This window comes from Barbatula barbatula (assembly GCF_947034865.1).
Source record: "Barbatula barbatula genome assembly, chromosome: 24".
In the NCBI taxonomy this organism is placed as follows: Eukaryota; Metazoa; Chordata; class Actinopteri; order Cypriniformes; family Nemacheilidae; genus Barbatula; species Barbatula barbatula.
In genome coordinates this window covers 9,426,543-9,442,848 of record NC_136787.1, presented here as the reverse complement: position 1 = coordinate 9,442,848, position 16,306 = coordinate 9,426,543, and the positions used below count along the sequence as shown (strand labels likewise).

At 37.5% G+C, this 16,306-nt stretch overlaps 1 protein-coding gene across 2 annotated transcripts in view; it reads left to right on the top strand.

Annotated features, from left to right (window-relative positions):
* Positions 1-16,306, top strand: part of zmat4b (zinc finger, matrin-type 4b) — a 28,177-nt gene that overhangs the window by 8,015 nt on the left and 3,856 nt on the right. Inside the window, exons 4-7 of one of the 2 annotated variants that reach the window (XM_079449255.1) lie at positions 4,535-4,624; positions 7,975-8,131; positions 11,596-11,820; positions 15,423-15,519. In XM_079449255.1, the coding sequence (XP_079305381.1) occupies positions 4,535-4,624; positions 7,975-8,131; positions 11,596-11,820; positions 15,423-15,519 (569 nt within the window). Of the gene's footprint in view, positions 1-4,534; positions 4,625-7,937; positions 8,132-11,595; positions 11,821-15,422; positions 15,520-16,306 lie in introns of both variants that reach the window. The other variant, XM_079449256.1, reaches the window with a different exon arrangement.

Genomic DNA, 16,306 nt, shown 5'->3' with positions numbered 1-16,306 from the left:
GAAATCGTGTCTGACATGTTAAGAAGTGACTACTGTAAAAATGCTGCAAGTCATTGACTGACTGGCAATTGATGCAGTAAGGCGACTGCCATGCCTTTCAAACACACTTTAACTGTTATAGTCACATTACTAAACCATTTCAAACTGTAATAATATGCTGACCGATCATGAATGTTACACAAATTGCCATCTTTGTGCGAACGTTTTATGTTATAAGAGCTAATGGCTTTTATTTATTCGCTTCAGTAAACGGTTCACCCATGTACAGACCCCAGCAGAAGTCATTATAAGGACACATATGGATGGCACACTGTCAGCATGTTGTCGTTTTAACCTTCCCAATTTTTCCCTCCTGCTGGATAGGAATCACATTATGTAAATTTCCAATGCCGTAATCCAGGTCAGACGATTACTTTTCACTGGATGTTTGCGTTTGTGGAGTTCAAAATCTCAGTGGTTAAAAAAAAGTAGAGGGTTTTAACAGAGGTCTCAGAAAAATCCAACTGTGTCTCATTCATTTTATTCACCATACACCATTTTACCAACAAACCTATGTTGTTGTTGTTGTTTTATAGTTCAGGCAAATTACATTTCAGATGCATGTGATGTTTTGCCCAAACGTATGATTATTAGAAACAAAACCCTCACCCCACCCCTTAACCTGACTGGCGCTGGTGCAAAAGAAAATTGTACTACAATGTTTGAATAAGATTGTACGCATTTATACAAATAGCCACCATAAAAATAGTTACGAATCCTTGTGAGACTGAGTTGGTTTTGCCACATTCTTTACCTTTACCATTCTTGCCCCTTCTTCTGTATAATGTAGGCAATGACTGTTGAGTGACACAACGTAGACTATTTTACACTAACGTACACTAACAACCTCTGCATCAAATGCATTTGAATGTTTTGGCCTTTTCAGTGTAAACACAAGAATCATACTGTTAGTAACGTCTGCAAATCGGGATGGATCTTATGTGTCATTACATCAGCCTTGAATGGAGATGTTTTAATTATCTTAAATCTCCACTTGCTTCCATCTCCTGAGGGAACGGAACCATGCAGTCGACGCCTGGGCTGGCTGAGAACCAGATGTTAGCTTGTTAACCCAGACTGATATTTAACACAATATCTCTTATAAGTGCAGAAACTTTCACATGAGAGGATCAAATTGTATCTTACCTTCCCGTACCTGGTGCGGTCATGCAAGATTATTGATATATCATTTTGTTACTAGTTTACAGTATACGCATTATACTGTAATTGCTAACATTAAACTTCTCTGTGGACAAAAATCAATGCGATTTTTACTTTCAATAACCCAGCCGTCTTACAGATATTTATTATACAGACATAGATAGATGTTTCTAACTATAAATCATAATCCACATGTTCTCCAATAAAGTCACTGGAGCGACACATCCGCTCAGCGTTGCTTTTGGTTTTCTTCTATTTGAAGGGGTCATATGACACGGCTAAAACGAATATTAGCGTTTTTAAAGATGTAATGCAATGTGTATACACGATTTAAGGACCAAATATGCTGTATTTTCCACATATGGTGCATGTTTTATCTGCCCCGACTCTCTGAAATGCCTAGATTTTTTACAAAGATAATAGCTCTGAAAAGCGAGGTGTGCTATGATTGGCCAGTTAACCAGTGTGTAGCGATTGGTCGATTACTGCAAGCTTGTGACGGAAATGTAACGCCTCTTACCATATTTGGAACATCAAGTTCCAAAGCAATTGTACTGACAGGTACGCCCACCTTACTTGCATATACTCTTAAGTCTTAGTCAAATCATACCACGAAATGACGTAGATTTGTGGGGGTGTGGTTACACGAAGTGTTTCAGGCAGATCTGGGTGAAAAATCGCTTTTTTTAGATAGAATGCAGCTTTTTTTACGACACTTTAATTTTAGCAATTTTACGTGTCTAATACATAGATGGGCAACTTTTAACACACCAAAGACACCGAAAAACATGTATTCGCGCCATATGACCTTTAACTGTGGAATTATCTTCCTCTCAGAATTTAAAAAACAAGCCCTGAGGTGGAGGGTTGTTATTGTCAGCTGGTTGGTGTGGTAATGAGGACGGTAGAAGTTTGCAGGAGGCAGAGCGATGAGACTGTGTGGTCATGCATTTAATGAGACCCATCCCTGCACCCCCACCCTGCTGAGGAGAATCAGCTTACAAGAAGGAACAAAGTCAACGTTGGCCTTGCCTGAATCACTTATTAAATAGAACAGATGACTAAAGCCAATGCGAAGTATTTGCCAGAACCGCTTAACTGGGATGTTGCGGCCTGTTTCTGTAGTTCATCTAAATGTTGTGATTTTGCCATGACTTGGACATGATTTTCCATCTATCATTTTTTACATGTTCCGTGCATGTTGCCAGAAAGTAACATTAAAATTGGGAAAATTGCTTACGGCTAGGATTAGTTTCTCCATCCCGCCTACACTCATGAGCTCAGCTGTCTTCATTCCCAAAAGTAATCGCCTAGCAATTTATAAGGTCAAACTTTATGCAAACACAAGGTGATGTTGGACACACCAGCTTATATGTAGTTTGCAATTGTTCTAGTCGCTTGAAATCTCATTTAAAATTAATTACTTCAATTATTCATGTTTAAAATCACATTTTGAAATCACACTTTTTACGCATTGTAACAATTTTCAGGGAATACTCATTTTATAGAGGGTTTCATTGGAAGCACGCGCCTGGCCCAAAATTCCTGTCTGTGTTTGTTGATGGTCTGGCCACTGGCTAATAATATAACAATTTATAAATATTTTTACGTTTAATAATTTTATTATATAAACAATTTTTTGAATTTAATAGTATATTCATTTTATTAAATAAACAATTTGTTGAATGGGTCTTGTAACTTAAGCCAAGTAGCTTCTACTTGAAACCCAAAATAATAGTGGTTAGGCATACTTTTAACTTGATAGCTAATGTAATTTACTTGTTATTTATTTTCAGAAATAATCTGCAGGCACTCTATAATATGCTGATGTAGGCCACAAAAGCATGCATTCGCAGTAACGTTTATGTTGTTGCTTTGAAACCTGTCTGTAATACAGTTGAGTGACAATTTGAAGGGATCAAGACAGTCTCAGATCAATTTGCACACTGCTGCTCTGATTTGAAGCACCTCATAGAGGTGAAAATAGGACAAAGTATGAATATCAATAGATCAAAGCAGATGATACAAGAATTGCTTGACTAAATATAGAATGCTTAACCCTTGAAATGTTTACGACCAGCCCAATAAGCTCACCCTAAAATAAGAACTTGGTCATAATTTACATTTTATTTGTAGGTGCAGATATACTGTAGCTATGCTAATTTGGAAATGGATGGTTATTGCATGAGTTGCAATGTATGATGCATTGTGGTCCATGAAACCGTAGTGCAAGATAAAAAGAAGTGTGAGCGTGTGGAGTGTATCAGTTTTGGATGTTGAGCCGGTTTGTGCGGGACCGGATGCTCCGGTAGCTTCAACCTTAAGGCAGCAAGGAAAGTGGCCTGTGTTTCGGAATCAATGATGATCTTTCAGGCTTATCTCATACACAGCCTGGTGTAGATGTCCTGTCTCATCTCCCACAACATGACGGGCAGTTCGCACAACCCTCTTCAGTTCCTTGTGGTTGCCGGCGGTGCTGTTTCCATAGGGCAGTAATGCAGTAATGCATTACCGTAGGCAGTAATGCAAAACCAGTAAACCAATCAGAGGTTCATCTCCCAAGAGCCAGTTGCGCTTGCACCCTGGCGGATTCACTATTTACATGGTGGAATTTGCAAGAGCAAAGACTGAAAGCTTCTCCAGAGACAATCTACAGGACTAAAATGATACTAGCACGCTCTTTAAATAGCAAAAAACATTGTGCCATTGACTTAAGACCAACGACGCAGTCTACGTCTCAAAGTAACAACACGTCAACAATGTGCCTGAACACACCTCGTTTTCAGACCAGGCAAATGGGTGCAAATGCATTTGATATTTAAAAAACGTGTATGATAAGGCCCTGTATGGCTCTCTTACTTGTGTAGAACACAATAGAAGATATTTTGTAAAATGTCTCAATGGTTTTGTGATACAGGTAAGGGTGAATAAATATTTTCATTTTTGGGTGAATTATCCCTTAAGCATTTTACTTTTTGCTGCCTCAAACAGATTTTGGGTGAAAATGGAATAAGAAGCTTTCAGTAAGAATTACTTCTCTTGTGCCTTTGTGCTTTTCATATGACTGGGCTTTCGTCTGTTACACAACAATCAATATGGACCTTTATCCAGCCAGCAGAACAATCATTCAGGCTGCGCTGGGGCATATCCAGCTTTGAGAAATGAGAGCAGTGGTCCATAATCTTGTTCCCATAGCTCTGATGAAAATTGTTCAGGGCCTGACATCGCTTAGTTTAATAATCAATGGCGACTTCTGTTTTCTGTCTACACTGAATGAAAAAGCCTTTTTGGGCAACCATCACATACAGTATTGTCCACTTTTCTTCCCTTGCAGAGTCGAAAGCATGCAAACAAAGTTCGTCTGTATTACATGTTACACCCGGCGGATGGGGGCTGTCCTGCAAAGAAGCTCCGGACAGACAATGTAAGTTTCTTAAAACTCAAACAAATACATCTGTTCTGTATGAAAGTCTCACGTGTCGAAAGCAGACGCAGAACTAGATTACAGAAAAAATATCATCACCGATTCCAAACCCCTGTCCTTCTTGAAAATTGAAGCAGACAGTTTCATTATTGCACTGAGGAGTCTTGATGTAGCTAGCCGAGAAAAACGGTTTTATGTCAACAGCGTATTGATTGACAGGGATGTGCTGCTCATCTGGGCTGATCACTCCTGTCTGGTCTTATGTCATTCACATTTTTTGTAAGGGCTGTTATTGGGATGTTGGAAGTCAGGCTTTTCCAAGTATAAAGAATGACCCAATCCATTTTGTTACGGCTTGCACTTGACCAGCTGTCTCTTTGCGCACACATAGCTTGTGAAGGTCTGTGATCTGGATTGCTGAAGGTCAAGAGATTGTATAATTCTGGAACTTTTTCCAACTACAGTAGAATGGATGTTCGTCACTTTTTTGCCCCAAAGCTGACACTTATCAACCAAAGGGAATGAAAAACCGAACTTAACTAAAGGAAGAGTTGACAGAAAGAAGAAATTAGGTTTTTATATTATGAAATGCATCGGAAGAATTGAATACTCATTTTGTGCTGCACAAAACAATGGAGCATTTTTGTTGAGATTGAGATGTTGCTTTAAGGCTGAAAACGATAGATCCGCCCTTAATGGCAATTTGCTGCTAATTTGCTCATCCTGATGTCATTCAAGATGACATTTTTCTTCAGTAGAACAGTACAGAAGGTTCTTAGCTAAAGTTTTGGGTGAACTGTCACCAGAGATCACCAAAAAATAAAAACGTGTTTTCGTGTGAAGAACACAACAGAAGATATTTTGAAGAATGTTGGTAACCGAACAACAGCGGTACCCATTGACTTCTTTCGTTCCAATGCAAGTCGATGGGTTCCGCCGTGGTTCAGTTACCAACATTCTTCAAAATATCATCTTCTGTGTTCAGCAGAAGAAAGAAAGTAATAGAGCTTTGACATGACACAAGGGTGAGTAAATGATGACAGATCTCTTTTACATAAGCCAGGTTACTCACCACATGCACAGCTGCCTTAGTTGATGCACATTCATCTTATTATTCACATCTTTTTTCCGATTTCTGTCCCATCTTCAGCTCCTAGTTTCTATCTGTCAGACCTCCACATGCTGCTTGAATCAGGACCACAATATGTTGTGGTCATGAAAGTGATGTGCCAGAGACACAGCAATTTAATTACAGGCATTCTGAGGGAAAGTCAGGAGCTCAGAGATGGGGGAGGGATCTTTTGGGCGGCAGATGGCATGACAGAGTCTTGTATTTTTTCTAGTTAATTGCAATCCTTGTTTGCACCTGGGTTTTACCCAATACCAGATCCCAAATGTGTGCATTTCTTTAGCTTGAGCTGGCATCCGCTGTGTGTGGTTTTCTTAGGTTTATGTCCCTCTGAGCTTTGTCTCTAGTGCTTTAGTTATGTTTGTCAATTGTTGTGAATATTATGACTGTGTACCATGCCCTGTAATGCAATGTGTACAACGCCCTGCTCCTATGGAATTTAGTCCATGGATGCTGGTCTGTGGCTAACAAATATTTTAGACCTTTAACAAACAGAAATCGGTCGATTTTGAAACAGTTTTAGCAGCAAAATAAGATACCAAAACTATTAAAAAGGGAGACTTGCATTTTTAGATGTTGTTCAGGGTTGCCAGATCTGTGCAACAATCCCAGCCCAACAATCTATTAAAACTATAGCACAAAACTGACCCCAGCACTAATACCAAAACCTACAATATGTCTCTCGTATACCTAACATACACATTTATTGTCATTGTTATCAGTATACAGAATTTCCTCTTGAAAATCATCGTACAGTATTGTTCATAAACACACTTTGTTTTAATAAATATTCTTATTTTAAGGATGAAATCAGCAAAATCAACAAAATCTGTCCGTCTTTAATTGTCTTTAAAAGCAACCGGCGACAATTTTGTGGAATGAACACAGACCAGGCAACTCCGTTGTAGCCTTAAATCATATTAAAAACAGCTTGGTTACAGCTGGCAACATTTTGCAGTTTATTTGCAAAAACAGATAACTCTGGGGAAAAAGTATGTTTTTTATAGTCCAATTAATATCAAATTGTTTTCTTATTACAGTTATAATAGCTAAAACAATAGCTGTAAAAATATACAGCTAACTTATACATAAAACACAAAAAACTAGTTTCCTGTTTTTGATAAAAACCTGTTTAATCAAAAGATGTTGGCATATGAATGCAGCGATCTGAGCTTGAATATTCTGACTGTATAGAAGCGTTAACTCTTGATTCTCTATTGATTGCATGTGATGATTTTTCCTGCCAAGGTCAATGTCGATCAGGAACAGTTGAGCTGAAGGTCTGTGAGGTCTTCCCCCTCGGGGAGAGTAAATAAAGACATTATGCCGTGTCAGGAGAGAAATAACAAGAAGCAGAATGAGTGAACGCAGATCAATGGCTGGCGGCATATCTCGTGCAGACAGAAGACATCCCTTTGCACAGCTGTATCGGCTCTATTGCTCTTTTGCTGTTAGAAACTGTTACAGAACAATGAACGCTCAGAAATTCAATCAGGGTGTGATTGGATCTCTTTTTTCAGATGTTTAGACTTGAGAGAGCGATACAACTGAGCCGAGCTGCTTTGAGGTCTGGATGTTTATTTCATGACATTGACCTTGCCATGTTCTTAATGCTCAGGGTGTTCAGTATTGATGTGCTGTAGGCCGTTTGAAATGTCAAAGAATTCATTTGAATTTTGGGAAATCAAAACAGATCGGTGGTGAAACATTATTGAGCTGAAAAGCTGATGCACCTTCAATCATTTTTTATAGTATAGTTAATAAGGTGCATTGTTTTTAAAATTGTTAATATAGGGCCATTTTATACCTTGGGTAATAATCTCGGTTCATTTGATTTTCAATGTTACGTTTTTACTGTGGATTAATTATTGAAGGGATCATATACAACTGTCCAGTTGTTATCGCAGAATAAATTTAGGTTGATCAGGACCCCGATGTGTGTTCAGGTACTTGGACATGAAATACTGTTTTGACACAAATGCCACATTTCACAGTGTATATATAATCCACACTGTGGATTATATATACACTGTGAGTGTTAAATTGACATTTTTTAACACTGGCGATTTTGCTGTGAACTTGATCATCAAATGCTATACCTTCCTTTTGACAAACAAAATTAAACAAATTGTCTTCTCACATTCTTCATCTGGACTATTATGTGACAAATGGTCCTTGTTATAGGACATCAGCGCTGTATGTCTGCCTCTGTGTCGTCCAGGGCAGTTCAGAGGGAGACGTGGATAAGAACAAATGCTGCACGCTGTGCAATATGTCGTTCACTTCAGCTGTCGTGGCCCAGTCACACTACCAGGGCAAGATCCACGGCAAGAGATTGAGACTACTGCTGGGGGAGCCACCTGCCATCATATCTAAAGGTAAGAGGTGCTCCGAAATCAGATACAAGATGACTACATCACCAAATTTATAGTGTTACACCTGTTCCTAGAACAGTAGTCATTTTTAAATTAGTTTTTAACACAAATGACGTCTAAAGCAGCCATTGAGGAAGGAATCGACCTGTTTAGCCATGCTTGAGACAAAATTTTAGCATACATTAATTTATTATTAAGTACGGTTTAAAGGAACAGTTCACCCAAAAATGAAATTGCTGTCTTCATTTACTCGTCCTCAAGTTGTACCAAATCATCTGTATAGATGTCATTTTATAGATGAGTGAGTAAATGATGACAGAATAAAAATTTTTAACTATCCCTTTAAGCTTAATAAAATAAGCTGTAATTATTATAGCCTGTGCTATACGGGGTGCTTTTGGGCAATATATATGATATGATCATATGATAGCAATGCTTTTGCACCCACTCAGAACACTCTCACAGCCACTGTAGTAGCATAATAAAAACTACCCAAAAGACCTTTGCAACCGCCTCCAACATTTACATTTATATATTTGGCAGATGCTTTTATACAAAGCGACTCACAGTGCATGCATAATATTCGTATGTGCATTACCTGGGAATTAAACCAATGACCTTGCTAGTACCAGTTCAAAGCACTCACAACCATTAGTTTTGCACAGACAACCACCAATCACTCGCATTCTCTTCAGAAAGGCTAAAAATCGAGTTGAAAATGACAAATTGTTGTTCGTTTTTAATATTTAAGCATTAAGACGTGAGTGTATTATACTGTACGTATTAAAGGCTGGTGTTCTCACGAATGTCGCCCTTGGCTTGTTTACGATAAATGCAGCAGTTGTAATGTGGAAGAACACATCATCTAACTCACTTAGCGTGCACAGCCGGGCGTGGCCAAAACACCTGATGGTGTAAAATGACCCACAAAGGAAAAAATGGAAAGCACATTAGATGACAATCCAGAACGACAGCAACAGGGAAACAAGCTGAAACAGAAGTTAAAGCGCTGCTCGTTTGGCTGTTGTTTTTCACCGAACTGATAATTGCTAACATTCTTACAAATATCTTTCTCCGTGTTTAACAAAACAAATAAATGTATATATGTTTGAAACAACCTGAGAATGAGCAAATGATGACAGGATTTTCATTTTTGAGTGAACTATCCCTTAAGCTGACTGATGGAGGACAACTTTGTTTCTCTTGATTTGCGTTACATGCAATGAATCACATTTATCACAATCACTTATTTTTAAGAAGCTGTGTCTTTAGACAACTACTGTATGTGGAAATAGATCATTTGTATACTAACTATGCAACAAAGTATGTATATTGTCTACAGTGTGTATGTTTTCATGGAACACACACATTTACGCATTTGGCAGACGCTTTTATCTATATATTTTATCTTTTATAAGCGACTTACATTGCATTGTACTGTACTAGCACCGTGCTCTAACCATGCTCGAGTTGTATACTACATTTGCTAAAATGCCCGTAGCAGAACACTTGGTGAATACGATATCCCACAATGCAATGTATTTGACCTGCTCTTCCATTTTCCATTGGGACAAATTATCAATTGTGAATTTTAATTTTAGAAGTATTCAGTAAGTAGCGATATGAGTCCCATCGAGTGTTCCTATAACTCACTTGGTAAAGCATTCCTTTAGGAACTGAGATTAAAAAAAGTTTTAAGGCTTCAGTCTTTATACACATAGTTATGTATATTATACTGCAATTCTGTCAATAGAGCCTCCAAAATATTACACACTGGACCTTTATGCTAAATTTAATTGCAGGGAACAGTCAAGTGCTTCAGACAGAAGTGTCTGCCAAATGCATACATGTTAAACATAAGGAGTCTCATCTCCTTGACAATGATTCTTGAATACACAACTTTGTCTTTGATACCTGCAGGAGGGCAACACAACTACCACCCTTTCTGTTGAATATATTTGTCACGCTATTATTATTTCATATCACACTCTGATAATGTGTCATAATCAAAACAGCCCTTCCGTTCATACACCTCAGAGAACTGGATGAAACATAAGGAAGGAGAAAAAAGATGGCCTCATATTATTGTGGTTATTTTGATACCTACTATAAATACACTTGTAGAGCTGCCAGTGTCATCTATCCCGATATTTTCAAGCTATAAAACCGTAAGAGCCAATAGCCCCTGTATGTGCGTTCATCATTCCTTTTGTGTATATAATATAAAGTGTGATAGTTCAGATCTAGTCTCTTTTCTACTTGTATTTAATCATTTTAGGATTTGATAGGATAACACATGCATATTTGAGTAATAGTAAAAAAACAGGATATATCTTCTAGTGGAAGAGAGATTACCTCACGTTCATTTATTCATCATATTAATGTCATGAGATTCAGAACGCATCTTATTAAGATACAGCCGTGGGGGACGTTCTGTGTTCCAAATATGCGCTCTTTACCGGAGAAATACTTTGAAATGACACGAGGCTGTACGCCACGCTATGACAGAGGAGACAGACCGCTGGCAAAATATGCCAATTTAATCACATACGCATGTCTGCGAAAATCTGATGTGTTTTATTAATACTGTCACACACCTGCTGCTGTTGCCTGGATATGGGTAAATAATGTAAAAAAATGCAAGTGCTGTTTCTACAAATATCCATGTTTCTTCTCACACTATGTTACAGCGAATTGTTGGTTTCTAGTTGCAAACAAGCTATAAAACGTATGAGTAAAATCTTACACGGATTCATACGAATTACCGACCTTGTGAAACTCCTGTGAGATTGTGTTTGTTGGTCTTGAATCCATACATTCATGTTGTGTAAGAGCAAGTCGTAACAATAAGAGTTCAATTATTTTATAGTCTATTTTGTAAGTACTATTTATATTTTAAGTAGAGCTGTCAAACGATTAATCCCATCTAGAATAAAAGTTTGTGTTTACATAATTCGTCTTGTGCACATTTATTTTGTATTTATAAAAACATACACATGCATGGATTTATATTTAGGACATATTTAGATGTATTTATTTATATTTACCAATAATTAAAATGATATATAAACATTTATTACGTTTATATTTTTATTAAACATATACATGTATTGTTTTGTGTTTATATAATTAACACAGTTCACAGACATATATTATTGATTATATTAATCGTTTGACAGCCCTAATTTTAAGAATATTTACAGTAAACTGTTTGCATACTGAATCATTTGTTATCATTCATCAGCTGGTCAAGTTTGGCCTGAAAGTGATCCCCAAAATATTTTTCCTTCAGCCCCATTAACCCACCCCTAGTGTCACCCCTGGTTGTATTCACAGTATCGTTTTTGGTGTGTAAAAGGACCTTAAATGGCATTGAAGGATTACATTATTATCTTATCTAATCGCATGTAATGCTTGAACAGTACATTACATACATATCGTACTCGCACTGTTATCCTTTCCTGTAGATGTGACATCTAGTTCAGAGCATATGGTGACTGAAGACTCCTCAGGTTGTCCTTCCAGGCAGGGCAGACTCTCACATCGCTACTGCCAGATGTGCAAAGCCTGGTTCAACAATCCCGGCATGGCCAGACAACACTACGACGGCAAGAAGCACAAGAAAAACGCGGCCCAAGCAAACCTCCTCGCTCAGCTGGGCAAGAATCTGGAAAACGGAGAGGAGCTGAACGGTACGTGTTAACTCACCGTGAGCTGAACAAACAAAACAAGCAAGCATTATCAAAAACTATGTTCAACAGGAACGGCTTTTGGTTGCACCAATTTGCGGTAATGTCTCATAAACAACATTTTTGCATTGACCATTGGCTGTTTAACAGGCCTCAGTGGAGGCATTTTAATAGTCTTTAGAGTCTTTTCACGAGCAGGCATGTCATTAAAGATTTGCATTATTCAGCAGATAGCTAAAGAGCTTTCATTGGAGGCACTTATCAATAGGTAATTAACGCTGCGACAAAGAACCGCTTCCAGCGAAAGATGTTTGCTCACCAAGCAAACCAACAACAAGATTTCAGACAACAAAGGCGCCTTGTTTGAGTTTTGACGTGCTGAAAGAGAAGATCCGTTTCGTGGGAGGTGTTTACCAGCTGCCAGTTCGGCCGAATAGTGAATTTAGATTGAGAGTGAAACGTCTCTCGTCCCTCACGTCACGCCTGTGACTCATAAATGTGACTCACTGCTGCGGTTTTCATCAAGCCTTTCTTATACTGCACTTTACAGTAATAACACAAGCAATCTCTGAATTGAATTCTGTCATGTGCTTGTTATGATAATACGGGTATCACATGTAATACTGTGAATTTACCCATCCATTAACATACATTAGAAAAGTACTGACCTGCTATTTCTGCAAGCTACAAGTAAATATCTTTTGACCTGGACAAAGTTATAAAATTAATGTTAAGCAATTGAAACACTATTTTACACGTTTACATACCCTTGATGTACAGTTAACTGAAAGCCACAATCACTTTTGGTTTATAAAGTAAGGTACATACAGTAAGCTGCAGGGGTTCCCAAAGTAGGGGTCGGGACTCCCCGCGGGGTCGCAAGACCACGAGGGTGGGGCCACAAGATGCTTTCCAGAAATCTTTTTTTATTAGGAGTAGCGTATTTGATCAATAAGTGTAACAAGATATTAAAATATTAGGCAAGTTAAAAATAAAAGCATGCAAATAAAAAGCCACCTGCCTTTGGAATGTTCACGAACGATTGTGACCCCTGAGGTTTCATCACATTAGCAACCACATTAGGTTAGATGCAGAAAGTCAATGTTTGTATACTTTACCCACCTCCGAGGATAGTGGGGGTCTCGAAGCCCCTGGCACTATTATTTAGGAGGTTTGGGAAACCCTGAGCTATAGGTACATGAAAACATTCCTGAGCCGTGAATTTATTCACTGACAAAAACGATGGGTCAGTTGCAATAAAATACAATATGATCAAATAAAAATTTAATACCAGTTTAAAATTAAATAAAAAAAATCACTATTTTATTTTCCCTCAGAATAATGTTACTTATCATACCTGATCCTTGGGTCAAGACATCATAATACTACTATATCCTATACATAACTTAAACCTAATAATAATAATTCATCAGCTCAATTGTGGCAATATTGTGATGTCATAATCACGCTTTTTACAACTATCCCTACCACTTCTAAAACAAAGTGACTTTACAGCCTCCGGGTCGGACAGGAAACGTCCCGTACGCTTATAATTTACCGTCCTGTCCTAGTTAAAGGTGCAAAACAGATTTGTTGTGGGAAGAGGGAGCTGTGGGAGGAAGCCACTTATCATGTTTCACAGCTCCTTCTGTTATTTATTTCATTTAATCATCCCTAAAGCAGGCAATATCAAGGAAATGAGAGACGGCGCTTTCGTTGCGGAGTTTAGGCAAATGTAATCTGGAGTTTTGATTAAATATAGATCCACGGTAAATGGTATTGATGAAGCACCAGGATGAGCCTCTGTTCATTATCTGGCCTGATCTCTGGACTTCTGTACGCATTGTAGACTTGAATAACAAAGGATTTTCTTAGTAAACCGAGGAGGTGCTTGTGGCGACTTGTAATGGTCACGTAGCATGTATGCAAAGGTCTTTTAACACCACCCATCATCATATAGCATCACATGGCAAGATTGTTTGAATGCTCAGACAAACTCAAAACAAATATTTTTAGGGTTTGTTTGTTTTACGTAATCAATATAGTTTGATATAACACATTTGTATGGGTTTCTTGTTCAAACACAATTTCAATGTAATAGTGACATAAATAGGCATTTCTTTGACATAACTTAGTCCATTTGTGTTGTGACAACATGAATCATTTTCATTGACTAAATTAAACTACACAGCGGATTGAGTTCCCAGCATGCTTTGCTTTTATGACTGGATTTAGATTTTAATATTGTTAAAGTGCTATTGTATTTGTGTTTTTTGGGCAGATAAGGAGACTTGTTAGTGTTGACTGTTCTGTAATGTTAAAATTCAGAAGATTTTCTATTGTCTGTGATTTTTGGGGGGGACTACCGTAGTATTGAAGAGTTTTAGAAAGGTTTTAATTTTGTTGGGGAAGAGCACAATTATACCATAGCATTTATCAAGCATTATACTATGCAAATGCAGTCAACCCTCTGGTGCTCCCTGTTGGCACCATACATTACATGTGGTAAAGATTTAAGATGTTGATTTAAAAAATAGCATTCACATTTAATTGGCCTGACACAAATTAATTACATTCATCTAAAATTAAATTAAATAAATTGATGCATTTAAGATTTAATCATCGGTACAATTCACCCAGTTTAAGTTCAGATGAACCAATTCAATTGTGTGGAAATGGGTGTCATAATAAAATTAAGTTAATCCAACAATTCATTAAGTGCACATACAGTATAATATAACATATTATACATAAATATAACATTAATATATATTATATTATAGATCTTGTCGCTGTCCTTTCGAAACCTCGGATGTCCAAATTAGCTTTTGTTTAAGAAAGTGAACAAACTTTTTCAATTAATAAATACGGTGTTATTAAAGTTGACAAGCACTTTTAAGACTTTTTATTGGTTATATATTTGCAGTGACAAACAAAAAGGGTGACAGTAATAATGATTTATGGCAAGAAGGCAATAAAAGATATTATTTTATTTTGCATTATTTTATTTTGTTTGAGACCTCAGATGTCCAAATTTGCTGTTTTTCAAGAAATGGAAAAAACACTTTACTTTTTCAATTATTAAATACTGTATTGTCCAAGTCGATAAGCACTTTTTAAAATATTTTATTGGTCAGATATAATAATAATGATTTGTATGATTTGGAGATTTTTTTGAAGAGTTTTTAATATTTTTAATATATATTATATTTTGCCTAAAGAAACTGAACAGTATTTTAGACATTTTTATGTTATTCCGCACGAACTAAAGGAAACTGTTTTTTGTACATCTCATTATTTTAAATGATGATGATTTAATTCATTCCTGACTGAACTGCAATGAATGAATGAATCTGTAGTAGAAATTCTAATATTTTATTTAAAAAAATACTACAAAGGTTTCATGACGTTTACTGCCTTGATACTGTCATTTTTGTGCTTAAATTGCATGCAATATTTACCTCTACATTTTTTTACATAAAATATATGGTACATTAAAGATAAAGTTCTAGGTATCTACACAGGCCATTATTTATAGCATAAGATCATTTCTTGATAATTTATTGTTGGTTTTTACAAAGTCTGATTGATGTGTGTCTTCTTAGGCCTGAAGCGGAGTCACACATGTGATGTCTGCCATGTCACGCTCAACTCTGTAGCACAATACCATGCACATCTGCAGGGCTCCAAACACCAGAACAAGTGAGTATCAGTCATTCTGTACCACTCAACACAGTACATGCCGTGAAAAAGGGTGAAAGCAAAGACAAACTATAAATCAACATAATTTGACAATCCACACATGTAGCTTGAATCTATACTGTATGTCTACACAGTTTCGTGTAAATCCTAACATTTTACAAACCGCATAATCCACCAACAAAACCCTAACATGTGCCTCAGCTAATATTAACTTTAATGTAAATAATGTTACTGTATTTAATTGTGCAGTAGCGATACACATAACAGCAGGTAAAAGTTGTTGCCTTGCGTTGTGTTCATGTGAGAGAAGCTAATGGAGTGTTGTATATGAGATCAATATCTGCCCTGAATCAATATTCTGCCTGACTGGACCATGTCCTGACGGCACTGTACTGTACGCAGTCCATGCGGAGGCTGCATGCGGGCAGGCAAGGTCAGAGCGTGGCGCTCAGGGCTGGGTGGAATGTTAATGAAGTGGAGATGAATGAGAAAGAACGTAGAACGCGTAATTGGAACCGCAAGGCGTGTCTGAGTTGTCACGGAGTGGAGCGTGGTGTTATTATTCCACCCTCACACCCTGCGTGATGTGTTCATAGGCATGCAAATTGATCTACAACAGACACACAAGGACGACGATCAGAGAAGCTGTTAAGCATTATAAGTGGTGGTAGGGGTGTCAAAAATACAGAGGTTCTGGGGGACTGTTCGACACTGTGTAAACGCACGGCAGTCACATCTACACAGTGGAGTCTTGTGAAGTTAAAACAGATAAAAAGCATACAGTCAG